The sequence below is a fragment of the Apteryx rowi genome, unplaced genomic scaffold (genome assembly GCF_003343035.1).
Source record: "Apteryx rowi isolate R43461 unplaced genomic scaffold, aptRow1 scaffold_70, whole genome shotgun sequence".
Classification (NCBI taxonomy): domain Eukaryota; kingdom Metazoa; phylum Chordata; class Aves; order Apterygiformes; family Apterygidae; genus Apteryx; species Apteryx rowi.
In genome coordinates, this window is record NW_020450983.1 from 1812851 (window position 1) to 1828253 (window position 15403).

The following is a 15403-nucleotide window of genomic DNA, read 5'->3' on the forward strand; positions in this document are numbered from 1 at the left end:
TCGCGTCGCGTCGCCGCGCCCGGGCCCGGCCTGGGCCCGTCTCCCTGCCGGCATCCCCGGGCGCGGGGACGTGTGGGCGGGCGGCGGGAAGAGCGGGGTGCTGGAGGGAGCGGGCGCGCTCGCAGGCGGGGCCGGGCGCTTTTAACGGCACCGAGTCGTGTCTGGGGCGCTTAGTTGAGGCCTGAGCCCTGTAAACGCCCGTATTCGGGTTTAACTCCGCTCACATGGGGAGTCCTGGTGCCTGCTTGGAGTCAGTTTCCAAATTGCGAGTGTGAAAGCAATGGTTAACTTCAGATCGAGTGTCCTGTTTTGCTTTGCGATAAAATTACAAATTTCATAAAATCACAGTCGTGTTGCACTCTCTCTTCACTGTACCCACTCAGTTCCCCATAATTAGTTTGTTAATTTGAAGACCAGAAGTCCAAGTTGTATAGGAGTTCTGGCAGGCTTGTCTAAAGCTGTGCACAGAAACCAGTGCTGTGTGTCTGTGAGTAATCCTCAGCAGCACAGAACTTCCTGCTCACTAACACCTTCCCCCCACGAGAAAGTAGAGTAAGAACAATGATATATTTTGGGGGATGCTTTGACAGTTGGCAGTTTGACGATTAGTGGCATTTCATTTCAAACAGTCTAGCTGCAGATCTTCGGGCAGTACTATGTAACTCTTTTTTTCTGACAATTCTTCCAGTCTTTCTTTCTTGTGTAAATCAGTGAAGGGAGAGATGCCTCATTCTGGCTTAAGAATTTCTGTTCCTGTATAGATTAACAATTTTTGCCCATTTTTATATTCAGCTAAAATAGAAAATTATTTTTTTCGTTGTTAGGAAACCAATTGAATCATAGTTATGAGAGCCTTTTGATGTTTACCCAGTAACTGGAGTCCTTATGAGAGGTTTTTTTTTTGTTTGTTTCTTTTTTTAAGATCTACTCCAAATACTGTAAGAAAACTTTCTCTGGATCTTACCTTTGACTTGAAACTGCAACCAAGATCTAGACAGATCTTTATTGGTTAATAACACAGTAGATCTTAATTTATGGAGAGAGGCTTCTGGGAAGTAAGACATTTTGGGATTTAAAAGTATAATTAGACATAGAGTAATAACTCGTTAATTACTGCAACCAATAACATGGTATGCAAAAACAACTCGGATGTGATTCCTTCCTTGTGCATTGATCTCTCAAGGGTTGGAGTCATTGAGAAGTTCCTATATCTTGCCATCTTCATGCAGCCCCCCCACCCCCAAATTTCCATTACTTTAGAAGTATATGTTGTGTTTCAGTAGTCTCTTCCCTTGCTTTACATTCTAGATCTTCTTTATTTTATCTTGTTAATGTTCTCTTTTGTGCCAAGGAAAAGGGATAGTACTTACATGGATCTAGGAAAACTGTTTTTTGTTGAAAAGTGAAGTTAAATAACACATGCCTAGCTCTTGGGATGTGTGTCCTTTAGTCTTAACTTCGTGACTCTTTGGGGCGGGAGGGTGTCTTTGGGTTTTTTTTGTGTCAGTTCATGAATGCATGTGATATGTAAATCCATATAGGTATTCTTCAGATGTCTGTAGAAAGGGGTGTGACGTATCAGACCTGAAATCTGTAACAGTCGTAATTTTTCTTTGTAGTTGATTTAATCATTCATGGATAAAAATCAATGTTTTCAGTTGACTGTGTATGAGATATGTATGGTGTAACAGTCTAAGCAAATAACCAATTTGCTTGATTATTTAAAATAATTATTTATGAAACAGATTTTTTAAAATTCATTTACTTACATATCAAAATCACAGTTTTAGGCTCTATTTTGTTTTGTGCATTATATTTGCATGTTATAAGAATAATTGCTCTTGCAAACAAGGTCTTGCAAATAGATCTTGTAGACTCCATGGGATCTATTTTAATGGCAATTTCAAGATGTTCCTTTTCTGGCTTCTAGCCAATATCCTGGGAAGAAGACAATGTCATTTTATTTTCTGTGTTCTACTAAATGCTATGGTGTAGCAGTTGAAAGCTTTAACGCTTGTACTAAGATATGGCTTCTCTCCTTCAGTACACGTGGTGTTTGTTCTTCTGTCTTAGTGTCTAGCCAATGTCTAGACAATCATTTTGTTTTATAAGGTGAAATCCAGTTTATTATTTCAGTCAAGCATTATCTATTTGATTCACTATTTGAAAACTGTCAGGGAGATGCTACCTATTCAGGAGCACCAGTTGCCTTTGTGACTGTGTTGGTAGCTGCTTTTTATGATGCTAAATAAATTTGGAAGATTCTTCTCTGTGAAATGTGTTGCAAGAGCATCATCTATCTCTTTGTAACTTTAAGATTAGGATAGCAAAATCTGCACCTGAAATAGGAATGACGGACAAATTTAGGATGGGAAAGTAGAGGTTGGCCAAGATTGCCCAGTAAGTCAGTGTCAGGATATGATTCTAAAATGGCAGATACTGATTCTGTCCAGTTATTATCTGGACGTAATGAAATATTATTTGCTTGGATGACTACCATTTTTTCTTTCATCTTTTGAGAATAGTGACTACATTGTATGTCTTCTGGTCTTGCATATAATATTGTACAAATTGGGTACTACATGGCAGAAGAGAAAACTATCCACTTGGATCAAGCTGTAGTTTCCCATTTTCAATTGTAAAAGTTGATGTTTTAAAAACATTCCCTAATCTCAAGTGCATTTCTTTGGCTTTTGAGTAAGGGTACGTGTTAATAAAATGTTAAAGAAAGCCTGCTTGTGAATGGGCAGCTTCCACAGGGAAGTTAAAATGTGCGAAGAACAAGAMTGTAGAATCTGTAGAAATGTGATGACTTCTAATTAGATGAAGAATTCTGAAGGATGGTGAAACTGATGATCATTAACTTTCCCTGTGTTATTCAACTTGTGAAAAAGAACAGGAGCGGAGTAAGTACTTTTCTCTCTTGATGGAAATGTAAAAGGAGATGTCCTTTTTATTTTCTCTCTAGCAGTAAAAAGTTAAATATTGGCAGTTCCTGTTCATCTGAGTTCAGGGTTATAATGGAGTAGCATTTCTTGCAAGTACTTCAGAGGAAACAATTTTCCAGTTACTTTTGTGCTTCCAAGTGATGTCTATTTAAATAGTGAATAATATTAGTATACACTATTCTAGTAAATGTGAAGAGTAAACACATTAGCTATAAAACTTAATTTGCAGATGTTTGCAAGTGTTTGTCTTCTTGACTGTATTATAAACTGCTTGATAGAGAAAGGAGAAAAAGGAGAAAAGTTGGGTTGGGAAATGGTGCTTTCCCCCACCCCCAGCTGTATTTTAGCATCTTAATTTGTACTGTGGTTCTGTTTGCATTTTCTTGGTAGCAGGGCTGACACAAACAGTTTCTGAGCCTCAGCTACGCTTTCCCTTCCACACACTGTCCTCTTTAGATGATTTAGCATGGCTATTTGGGAGCAGGGGGAGCTGGTATGAACAGGATACTGGTTTGGCTGAACCTGCCCAGCTATCTCTTTCGTAGGTGTTCAGCTAGATCAGGAAGAGTGATCTAGTTCTATGTGGCTCTATGATCAGCTGTGCAGTGTGGGGACAGGGTCAAGGGAGGATGTTGAAATAGGGCCAGTGTGTCTTATACCAAAATTTCTTCTAAACACTTTGCCCTTAAGCTATCAGTTTTTGCAGGAGCAAAGCTTATATTTAAATTTAAGTTTGCAGCCATTACAGTTCTGAAGATACCATTCAGCGTTTGGAAGGGTACAGTACTGTATTTTGGATTTTATTGGCAGCTTCTATTGCACTTTGTTGTTTTACTAAATGGCACCAGTTTTAACTTCAGAAAACTGGGTTTTGTTGATATTGTATAGAATATGTTAAGCATTTGTGAAATAATGGGATTGTGCCAGTTTTACCCAGAGATTGTTAAATTTGGGAAAAATATGTTGGATTTGTGGGCAATTGCATTGCTTACAGGAAAGAAGACTTGGAAGAACAGTCTTCTGTTTTATTTGGAAGCAGCTGTGAAGCTGGAAGAAAATTTAAATGTCAAAATCTGAGACAGAATTCTCAGCTCTGCTTTTCTGATAGGACTTTGTCATCAATTTCTTTAATATAGTCTTTTGAGTATATTTTTTTTCTTTTGAAAGTTGAGTAAACTTGGCTATATTCAGCAAAGGAGCTTTGAGTCACCTGCCCTCCAAGACTGCAGTTTGACAAGACTTTATTTTACTGGCATGCTATGTAAAGCAGCCTGCACTGCTACTTCAGTTATGCTGGTGATATTCTTTAAGGGACCCGTGCAGTGAAAGAGATTGAGAAAGTGATCCAGCTGGAAAATAACCTAGTAAAAAATGATAGGTTTCATGCAGAGTTTTAGGGGCAGTGAGATGGACATGGACATAAGAGGAGATTTGTAGACTGTTTGTGCTGGCAATGCTACTGAAAGATTTACCTGTCATGTTTTTCTGTCAGTGTTTTGAACACGAAGCGAGTTATCCTCATATCTCTGAAATCATCAACTGCAGAACAGCGCTTTGGGTGTTTTTCTTTCAACAACTAGTTCAGTTGAGTTAAACATGATTAAAAAAGGGAAAAAAAAAATCCTATTCTGGCTTTCAACATAGGTAGGCAGCATCGTTTAAAATATTTTTCTCTCTGAATGTTAAAAAGACTTTGATACCGTTAAGTCAGCTCAGCTGATCTAACTCTTAAGGAAAAATACCTCACCCCTTTCATCAAGGCAGTGCAAATGGATGCAAAGTCCAGTGCTATGAGAATGAAATTATTATTATTTTTTTAATAGCCGCTATTCAGAAACTTGTGGATAGTTGTGCATGATTTTGTCAAGAATTACATCTGTTTTGTGCTGCATTGAGTACTGTTGCTGGGGTCGTCAAAAGCAGTACCAAAGCTATGAATCAATTTTTAGGTGGGAACAGAAGACCTAAAACCAGAAACTGTTTAATAATGTGGCTTTCCGCAAAGCTGCTAGTGGGCACTGGAAAAAGTTGTTCTATAAATTTACTAGAGTAAGCTGAAACTTCTTTTAAAAGAAGTTCTTGGAGCGCGCCTTAGTAGAAATTCTGTTACTTTGCTGATACTCAGAGGTGATTTATTTCACAGTGCATTGGTTCCTGTTGGGAGGTTGGAGAATTCCGGTGCACTACTTCAGCTCAGTGACTTCCAGACCTTTTGGTCATTGGACTGCTGTTAGCCCTCAGAATTTCTTGTGTGCTGCCGTACATCTGCAATTGAAAGTCTACGCTGCTGTAAAGCAGTGTGAATTTGTTCTGTTGCAGAAGCAGCTTTAGTGTCTGTTAAATTTTTCATGTTCTGCCTTAGGATATCATCTACTGTGTCTAAAACAGCATTATTGCATTTCACGTTGTTACTATTTGTTACGGTGTGCGATGCTGTCTTTGTTGTCCCCCCCCGCCCCGTAGGTGGGGTCGGCACCCATCCTTGTTGGAAGGTGTAGCTGTCCACAGCTTCTGCACGGGACATTGATACTGAGAACTGAGAAATGTTAATTTCGTTCTGCTGTGGCCGAACCCCCACCCCCACCCCCAACACCCTCCTCCTTAGCAAGGTTAGGTCTTCACTCCTGTTAGTAGGCTGAGGAAGACAACATTGTATCAGTCCACCTTTGAGATTTATCTTTTTAAAGGTGTGTCTACTAGTTTTGTTTGGTTTTTGGTGGACTTAGTGCCAGTCCTTGAGGCTCTGTCTACCATTTGTTCTGAATTGATTTGACTATAAAAATTATAGGAACATACTTGTACAAGATAAATGTCACTATCTTAATTGATGAAAATGCTTGATGGGAAATGGTACCAATTTTTAGTAAGTTATTTTCTAGAGTAGCATCTGGTGCTTGTCCATTCTGGAATGATGGAGAGCAACACAGCATATTATTACTTCTGATAGAAAGTACAAATTCCTGGTTATAAGGAAAAGTGCTAATGTTCTGTAACTAATGAATGGATTTCAGGTAATGAAAATCTATAATAAAATTTTTGTATGCCTTTATTTGGACTTAAATTCCAATTTAAATATGAATTGTATATCAAATAGCTCTATCTTAATAGCAGACCTTATGTCAGTAAAGTTTCCTGGAATTTTGGCACTACCTTGTTTGACAATTTATTGTTCTGTCCTGTTTGTTGGAGTGTTCTTCATCACTTAAACTCATTAAAAATATTTGAAAGAATCCTGTTTAAGAAAAGTGTCTATGCATTTGTATACTTTATATATATGATGGTGTTCAGTGTCCTAGAGTTGTTTTTAAAATAGCAGAGGTGAATTTAAATACTGTTTGCTGTTCTGTAAAGGGCTTGTACAGTATTTATGTGGGAGTACAGTACATTATATATGCACATGCAGTATAATGTAGTGTGTATGCAGTTTTAAACTTGTGACTGAGGAGTTCTGTCTGCTTGTCTGAAAAGAGCAGGGTTAAAAAAAAGTTGTAAATTTGTAAGGCAGTGAATTTTAGTTCTTGATTTCAGCAATGTACTGAAAGTGACACTTTAACGTTACACATGCATACATGAAACTTCTATACATTTTGAAATAGTTATAGTTTAATTTAAAGTGATAATGTTAATTAGTGCATATTCACAAGTAGGATTTAAATTAAGGTTCCTGAGGTGGCCAGCATCCTTCAATGCGCGACATACTGAGAGCAGTTTTGGAAATAATTTTATAGTAAGGCAAATATAATAAAGCATTTTAATGATGACTTTTACAGATTCAGTTTAACAAACTTCCTTTTTCCAATTGTAATGGTGTTAATGGTGAGTTTATAAAATCCAACTGAAGAAATGTAGATGGTTTTAATGATAGCAAGAACATCTATTGTTAATCCTTTGTTTATCTTATATTGAAATTGTTCATGCTGTGACATTGCTCAGATATATGTTTAAAATAAGTTACATGTATCTTTGTTCTTGTGTATATGGATGTTGAAGTTGAAGTGAAAGTCACATCCAAAGAAAAAAACAGGGTTGGTTTGTTTCTTTCTTGTATTTTTTTTTTTTCCTTTGCCTTACCTCCTCTTCATTCTCTCTTCAGGTCAGAGTGCCAGATGCAGTACATACCGCTGGATCTGCTGATACACATGTAAGTACACAAGATTAAAAAACAAAACCCAAACCTGGAACCTCAAAATAAACCTGTTGTTCTCTAAAGAAAACTTATTTGCTGCAGTCACCCTTTGGTGCATGGGATATATAATTTGTAGATATTTGTAAATAAAGTGTTCGYTTTCACATTTAAAAAAATTCCTTGAAAAATTTAAAAAACTGCTAATGTATGAAGCTCTACTGAATGATACTGCGTTAATAACAGATATTTAAAGAGGTAGAAGTTGTAAAGACTGTGTACATTTAACTCTTATACTGAAGTACAGCTCAAAGTACGGGCTGAGTAACTGTAAGAGTCAGTGTATATTAGTGGGTTTTGTGTACCGTTGGCTTCTCAAAAATGAGATAATATAGCCCTAATTTAAACCTCTATTTTTCCTTCTAATAGAATATATTTAAAGAAAAAGGTAAGAACATTTGGCTAGTCTTCCTCCCCTCACATTATGGTTAATGAAATGTTATGGTTAACAGGAGTTTGCCTTCATGCAGTGATTTGCTTACTTAGCAGGAAATTTTCTCTTTTCTTCTGTCATCTACCTTATTTCTTCCACTATGATCTTTTCCATTTTTTTAAAGGAGGAAGACCTTTAGGTATTCTGTGGCTCTGTTGTTAATAATTCTGTGAAGCTACCTAAGGTTAATATTAATGTCRTAATTGCCTACTGGAATGGGAATTGCAGGAATGAATTAATTTAATACCGTTAATTTTGTATTGCTCCAGCCACTTGGAAGTTTTTTTTCTGAGACTGTTTCTAAACCGAGATCTTAGTGCTAGAACTCTTATGTCTGCTTCCGTTGTTATGTCACTAGAACATGCACTCATGTGGCAGCGTGACAGGTATCTTGTGTCATCGCTGTGAGAGATTATTCTCTGATGACAGGATAAGCCTTTGGTAGGAGCACAGTATTTGTGTTTGTCAGTGTTGCTGTGCCATAGTAACGCATCCACGTTTTGACGAAGTTGCATATTGCTTGTCATACTGAAATATAAGTAGTCTTTTTGGAGAACACAAAAAGTGGATTTTATTTAGTTTCAAAACATGTAGATRCATGAAAACCTGCTGATAAATCTGTCACAGGAGCTCATTTTGAGAAGCTTAGTAGCATAAACCAGATGAGTCCRCATACAACACTGCATTAGTTTGTAATTGAACGTTTTCCTTTAAATTATGAAGTAGGAAACTTTTTTCAAAGAAATATAAGCCATTTTGATCCTATGCTTATCTATAAATTGACAAGTTCAGAGACCCCTTGTTTTTTTAATTTCGCTTGAGAGCCCATGCTTCACACAGATCTAAGAGGTGTTTGTGATACTAAACAAGAATTATAAACTAAAGGTATTTGAAACAATTGTTTTTCACAGTGCTTTTTCATATTRGGTGAGCAGATTGTGTAGAAAACTGGTATTAGAAATAAAACCCTTTCCACAGAAAATTATTCCTAAAGAAACTCTTTTTGCAATTGGCATCTGAAATTTTTTGATAATACAGTAAATTGTTCAGCTTATTTGTTTTGATGTTTTATTAAATCAGGCCTTTTTTTTTTTTAACATAACTGTCTTTGCAAAAGTAGTAATTTTGAGCATCATTGACAGCTGTGTAAGAACTTCAAAAAATTATGAAGATGAAGGGTAATAGCTTATGTTCTGCTCTTTTGGGGCTTTTTTCCATGTTGTATTGATTCTTTATGAACTACTATGTTAAACAGGAATTTCCAGAGAAGTGTCTCATCTTTTCTCTCCTTTCCTTCCCACTCTCCATGTCTTCTGAATGTGGTCTTCGTTCTGTTGGCCTTCTCAGTGCTTTACTGTCTGATAGCTAGCCAAAATGCTAATTCCATACTTTTCAGAAATGACTGTTGCATGGAGTCCTCCTTTGATCAGGGTTTCAAGAAGTGAGGAATGCAGATTAAATTATCTGAGATAGAAGGAATTTACGCCTGAAGTGTGGGTTTTTTGTTTTATTTGAGTAGTAGCTTAAAACCTCAAGAATGCTTTTTTCTTTCAGGAAAAATACTACATTTAAACCCTGTTATACAACTTAAATTTAGATCTTCAGTTACACCTGTTTGACATTACACAGTCTTCCAGCCAAAAGAGTCAGAAAAACCTTTAGAATTTTTCAGGTTTTTCCTGAAAAGTTGCAAGGATCAATATGTAATTAAAGTGCAAAGCATATTTTTCTGTAAATATATAAACTCTATATTTTGCATAGTGGTAAGGTTTCCAGGCTTTTATAGCATGCTCCCCTCAGGTTTCAGCAGAGATAGTCTTTGAATGGTGTGTTGAAAACTTTCTCATTAAGCTAATGATAAATGTTTTTTCAAAACATAGATTTAATTTTTTTTCTTGTATTAGATAATTACCGGTTCAGAGACAAACATATGTAGTCTTTTATTCATTTTATTTTGTTTTCCAAATACTTAAATCACCTGGCAAATTAAGTCACTTCAGGTAAAAAGTTTCTGGTATAGACCAAAGTGGAAAATAACACTATTTTAATTGTTCTTGTAAACAGTTTAATTTTTTGTCGTACTCTTTTTGCAGCCTCTAATGGAAAGTAAACTTAAAGCATTCAGCATTGGCAAAATGAGTGCTGCCAAACGGACACTAAGCAAGAAGGAACAAGAGGAATTAAAAAAGAAGGTAATGGTATATATATTTTTGTGTGCRGAGCCAAAACTAGCTTGCTATTAGATTATAACCAGTTCAGTCACCAAATTTCCTCATTTTGATTTAAATAATTGCAGTTTTCTAAGAACAGAAGTGATTTGTATTTTGAATGTTTAACTTCAGAATATGTTTTTTTTCTTAATATGCGTGGCAGTAAGGTAGAAAAAGGTTTGCTTCTCTGCCTTCTACATGAGAAATTAAGTTCTCTGGCTTCCCAGAGTACTGAATTTCAACAATCCCTTGATTGTTATACTGATCAAAATGAAGACAACCATCACCKTAGGTTATTTTCAGTTCTTTACTTGCTCTGTATTATTGGATTTCAGTAATTGGAAGGAATACCTGTAGTCTCTGAAGTTGTTTCAATACATATCCTTGTTATTATGCAAAACTTTTTGTCTAATGACTTTTATTTAGAAATATCAAAAACGTTAACGTTTTTTATCAAGATAGGTCAGGAGTATCCTAATCTTAGGAAATAGGTAGCTCATAGTTGCTAAGGCTGAAGTTTTGAAAATTTTAGTCTTTCAGCTTTACACACTCAGTGCATACTGTATTTCAGTGGGATTTCTCTTGCTACATTCATGAAAACACTAGCCTAAAGAAAAGTGCTTGTGCTGAATTTATTTTCTCGCTCAGCTTAAGTCATTGAATTAACCTATTCTTTGGGAAATGCAAAAAGAYGATTCTGTTGCTAAGCTCCTTCAGTCACACAGTTTGATCGCAAGGGGTAAGATGGAATATGTACTGTTCTCTGATGCTCAGGTTAACACAGAGCTCCAGTCTCATAATGCTGTTCTTTTTTATAAACTTTTGTATTTGGCATCTTTAAATGTTAAACTGCCATGTAAACTAATGTAAGTGAACAGTCATATTTGAGCATACAGGCTTAATTTTCTCGAAGTATTACATGCTGTGTTCTTCCCACATTCCTCTGTAATTTGGATTCTTTTGTCTAAAATTGAAACTCGTTTGATAAAGTGTGTTGTAGCATGAACTCTAGAATATAAATAGGAATGTCACATAGCTAATTTAAGAAGAGCTGTCTAGTGGAGGTTGTTCTGTGATGATAGTAAATAGATTAACATTTGCTATGTAGGAGGATGAGAAGGCTGCTGCAGAAATTTATGAAGAATTCCTTGCTGCCTTTGAAGGAAGTGATGGTAATAAAGTGAAAACATTTGTAAGAGGAGGAATCGTTAATGCATCTAAAGGTATAACTAATCTTCTTTTTAGGGGGTGGTGGCGGTAGGTCTTTTGAGTAAAGATGAAGATTTGCTTTTAAATGCATTTTATAATAAATGTATTGCATTAGTAACAGTAAATGAAACGATGCTAAAATCTAGTCTGTACTTTAACTTGCTGTGTAGTTAGTGACATGATTTGTCTTTTAAATTTAAGGGGGAAAAGAACTTTTTATAAAATGTCTAATCTTTGTTCTTTTTCTTCATACTGCAATTACAGCAAGTTTGTATTATTGCATCTTCTCAATGTTTTGAAATAATATATTGTTTGAGTTGCATGGACAGAACTTAGAACATTTTTCTTTCTTGTAACTCTGTTGTGCAGTATTAGTTAATATAGTTTGTTTTTAATTTCAGAGGAACATGAAACAGATGAAAAGAGGGGTAAAATCTATAAGCCTTCATCACGGTTTTCGGATCAAAAAAATCAACCAAGCCAACCGTCTAATGAGAAACCTCCATCCCTCTTAATGATAGAAACCAAAAAGCCTGTAAGTTTTATCTTATTTGAATGTTAACTCTCTGCTTAAGGTATATTTTGAAGTACTTTGAAAAAGATCTGTGTGATCTTGCAGAATAATTTTATCTGCATTTATCACATAGTAAAAGAAGGTAGAAATTTAGATTTTCTTAATCCTGTATAAAAAAAGAAAAAAAAAAAGAAAAAAACAAGTGAAAATGCAGAGGTCTTGTAGTTCTGTATCCAGCATGAGATGTTTCTCTAATAGTGCACTCTGATTTGGATGCTGTATGTTTTTACTGTATTCCTTTTTTATCATGAATGCATGCTTGGTAACTGTTGCAAAGTAATATCTCCGATGCTGAAAATTTTTGAAGTTTTAGAAGCAGTTCTTGGTGCTACCAACTGTTTTTAGGTGTTTATAACTTTTAGGAAAATTTGACCTTTGCATTGATCCAAATTTTCTTTGAGTTTTTTTTAAGTGTTTTTATTTCTTTTTCTTTTTTTTTTTGATAATGTTCAAGCAATTCCCTTCATCTCTTTGAGATGTAGAACTTGAAAGTTTTTGCAGCTGAAAACCTTGTTTCTATTTAATTTATTTTGACATCTGCATGGTTTCATTTGTCTTTTGTTCTTAAACTGAGATTTCAAAATAAAAATAACTGGGAGTGTTTTATTTTTGAACRACCTTAGTTTTCAAGTCAGGCGATGGTTACATATGACTTTACTGTTACTCCTATGTATGTGTAGTGATTTTTTTTAAGTAAATATCTTGGAAGTCTTTAAAAAGAGCTTACTACAATCTTTAAACTTATATAAAGCATCTGTGATACTGCCTGCTAGGGTGGGGGAATGAGATGTGATGTGATAATTGTGGGTATTCCCATCTTAGCTTCTCTTCAACTTTAAACAAAATTAGAAAATTTAGAACAATGGGGTAATACTGGATGGCAGTTTTGATACTCATTGTATTTAAAGCTCTATAGTTGCAGAAATTAATTRCTTGTAGCATTTTTTGTCCTGCTGAGCTCTATTCTGTTGTATGCAAGTATTTGTATTGTAAAAATATTACTGCTTTTCAAAATTGTCATAAATACTTATCAAGTAATGCAATCAGTTTACTCACTTGCCCTGTCCAATGGTGATTGAAGATAATGAGGTAAAAATGATTTTATTTATTTGGCAGACCCTCCCCAAAAACAAACAAAAACAAACAACTTTGCCTGGGGTGAGTAGGAAGTCCAGTTTTTCCAAAGCTGTAGTGTGTAACACAATAAATATTTTGTATGTCTGCCTATTGGAAACGTTTTCATTTAAATTTGGTTATATAAAAGCAATGTTGTAGAAGTTAAGAGTTCACGTGAGTTAGTTAAGGTGCATATATTACAGTTAAAAAAAAAAGTATTACAATATCCATATTCTGTGTTATTAAAGATTGTTTTTTCTGAGGATCTCTAACTATTTAGAATAACTCTTTCTTTAGACTTGTATTTGTATCCAAAAGGAAGCAAGGGAAGGAAATTCTTCTCACATAAAATATTTGTCTGTGGATAAAATAATTGGAAAAATATATATATGTTTATATAGATAGATAGATATCAATTTAATAGAGCATGAAGGCTTGCTAGAGGTGCAGTCAACTTTTGTGATAAGTCAACCAGACTGACAAAATACTTTACAGATATTTAAATTTGTATGTTGTAGAGAGTGTGTTTGATCAGACAGGCTGCATTGTAGTAATCACAAGTAACAAAGTTTAGTTTAAGTTATTCTTAATTTTGTATTTTCTAGCTTTGTGTTTGATAGTGCTCAGTCTTAATGTTTTCAAGTCTTTTTTTTTTTTCTCCTGTAGTTTACTTGGTTTGAAACCTGTGGGTAAAATATGCATGAAAATTACCTTAAACTTTGTTATATGATCATTAATTTTTATATTTTGTTTCATTCTGTGTGCTGAAATGTTGGCTGATATATCTTTAATTTCAGCCTTTGAAGAAAGGAGAGAAGGAAAAGAAAAAGAGTAATTTGGAACTTTTTAAAGAAGAACTAAAGCAGTAAGTCTGATTAGTTGTTACTGTAAATAAAGATGACACAAGGTCTTGTTACTTTTTTTAGTAGCAATATTTTGAATCGTTCTTGCTTTATTTTTTGCTCCCCCCCCCCCCCAAATGCTTGTGGAATGGTATGATTTCATTAGCAGCAGCAATGATAATCCTAAACAGAGCAAGAACYTGCTCTGGTAGATGCTCTGTACAGGTCTAGGTGATTTGTCAGGAGAGTCAGCTGCCATGTAAATGAAGTTGTCTGATGTTCCGGGATCAGGAAGAATAAAACGTTCTGTCAGTGGCTTTTAAGTTATATCCAGAGGAACTGTGGTATGAGATTGAGTTTTTATATTATAGCAGAAATAAGACTTTTTTAAACTGAAGTTGAGATGTACTTCAGCTTACATAATTTTAAAACCAAATTGAATTAAGCTTCAAAAAGCAAATTCTTTCACTTTTAAATGTATAATACAACAGGGAAGGATGATCAGACTCAGAGAGTAACTATGAGTGCCATACATCTGCCCTGACATTAGAGGTGGAAAATAAAAGGAATATGTGTGCATTAGAAGAGAATAGGTACTGCATTCTAAGTACATTTACAGCTATCATGAGTAGCATCTAAAATTTTATTTTAAACTTTAAACTTTATTGCTGTCTGCTTATTAGTGGGTATAAATGAATTGAATTGGCAGCCATGTATTCCTGGTACACAATATCTTTGCATCAGGATTTAAGATGATACTACAAAGAACCACAGAGTCATTATTTGTGTGACTGCTATTCTCAGAAGCATAAGCTGAGATGGGGTCCTGTAAGTGCTGGGAGTGATCAGATGGGAGTGTCTATCACTCTGCAGGGTGACAGCCTGCCTAAATGTGGCTAAGAAAAGGTAGGAGCAGAAATGGACACTAAGGAGCTGTGTGCATTTTGAAAAGTCGTCTGAAAGATCAGTGGACCTCTGTCAGTTGGATGTGGGGTTCAGGTCATTTTTTTCAGAGCAGAGTTCTTGCTCCTAATCTTGTAAACTGGTTCTTGAGCCTAGCCCATTCTGTTTGAGTTTAAAGCAGCCTGGCAGTATGGATGAGGAAGCATGCATCTGGAATAGTTCTGGTTGTTAGATTCCAGTTGATTAAACAGAAATTCAGATATAGTGGCAATTTGAGCCCAGTGTTTAATATTAAAAATTCTCATATTTCTAAAGATAATTGAAAAGTTGTTTATAAAAACCTCAAAAAGGTACCAARTTGTTAGTTGTATTCAACTTTTTTTTTGTAGAATACAAGAGGAGCGTGATGAAAGACATAAAACAAAAGGTAGATTGAGTCGCTTTGAGCCACCTCAGTCAGATTCAGATGGCCAGCGTCGTTCAAGTAAGTAGCTGGTTTCTTTGGTTTTTTTTTTTTTGGTCTACAAAATTTGTAGACAAAATTTTTATATATACATACGTGTGTGTGTGTATGTATATATGTATATTTATATATATACATGCACACATATACACACACWTTATTTATTTATTTATCTATCTATTTATTTATTTAGTGGATGCTCCTTCAAGAAGAAACAGATCATCTGGTGGTAATACAGACTCTTTTTTCATTCAATGCAGTGTTGTTGCTTAAGTGCATAGTAAAGGTTATGACCTGTGTGGTTTTTGTTTTTGTTTTCTGTTTTTTCTTTTTCCCTGTTGTAGTGCTGGATGATTATGCACCAGGGTCACATGATGTTGGAGATCCAAGCACAACAAATTTGTATCTTGGAAACATTAATCCTCAAGTAAGTTTGGAGCCAAGTAGTTAAGTGCAGCATTGGCATGTTTGGATCCAATTACATTTTTTTCAGTAGCTATTTTTTTCCTGATTAATTTATTT

At 35.2% G+C, this 15403-nt stretch overlaps 1 protein-coding gene across 6 annotated transcripts in view; it reads left to right on the forward strand.

The window, feature by feature from the left end:
- The window catches only part of U2SURP (U2 snRNP associated SURP domain containing), a 47105-nt gene that overhangs the window by 293 nt on the left and 31409 nt on the right, over positions 1 to 15403 (forward strand). Inside the window, exons 2-10 of one of the 6 annotated variants that reach the window (XM_026086981.1) lie at positions 7042 to 7089; positions 9658 to 9756; positions 10883 to 10997; positions 11385 to 11518; positions 12674 to 12715; positions 13471 to 13538; positions 14808 to 14902; positions 15075 to 15110; positions 15226 to 15308. In XM_026086981.1, coding sequence (XP_025942766.1) covers positions 7042 to 7089; positions 9658 to 9756; positions 10883 to 10997; positions 11385 to 11518; positions 12674 to 12715; positions 13471 to 13538; positions 14808 to 14902; positions 15075 to 15110; positions 15226 to 15308 — 720 coding nt within the window. Of the gene's footprint in view, positions 1 to 1544; positions 2907 to 7041; positions 7090 to 9657; positions 9757 to 10882; positions 10998 to 11384; positions 11519 to 12673; positions 12716 to 13470; positions 13539 to 14807; positions 14903 to 15074; positions 15111 to 15225; positions 15309 to 15403 lie in introns of those variants that run through there. The other 5 variants (XM_026086977.1, XM_026086975.1, XM_026086978.1 and 2 more) reach the window with 5 other exon arrangements.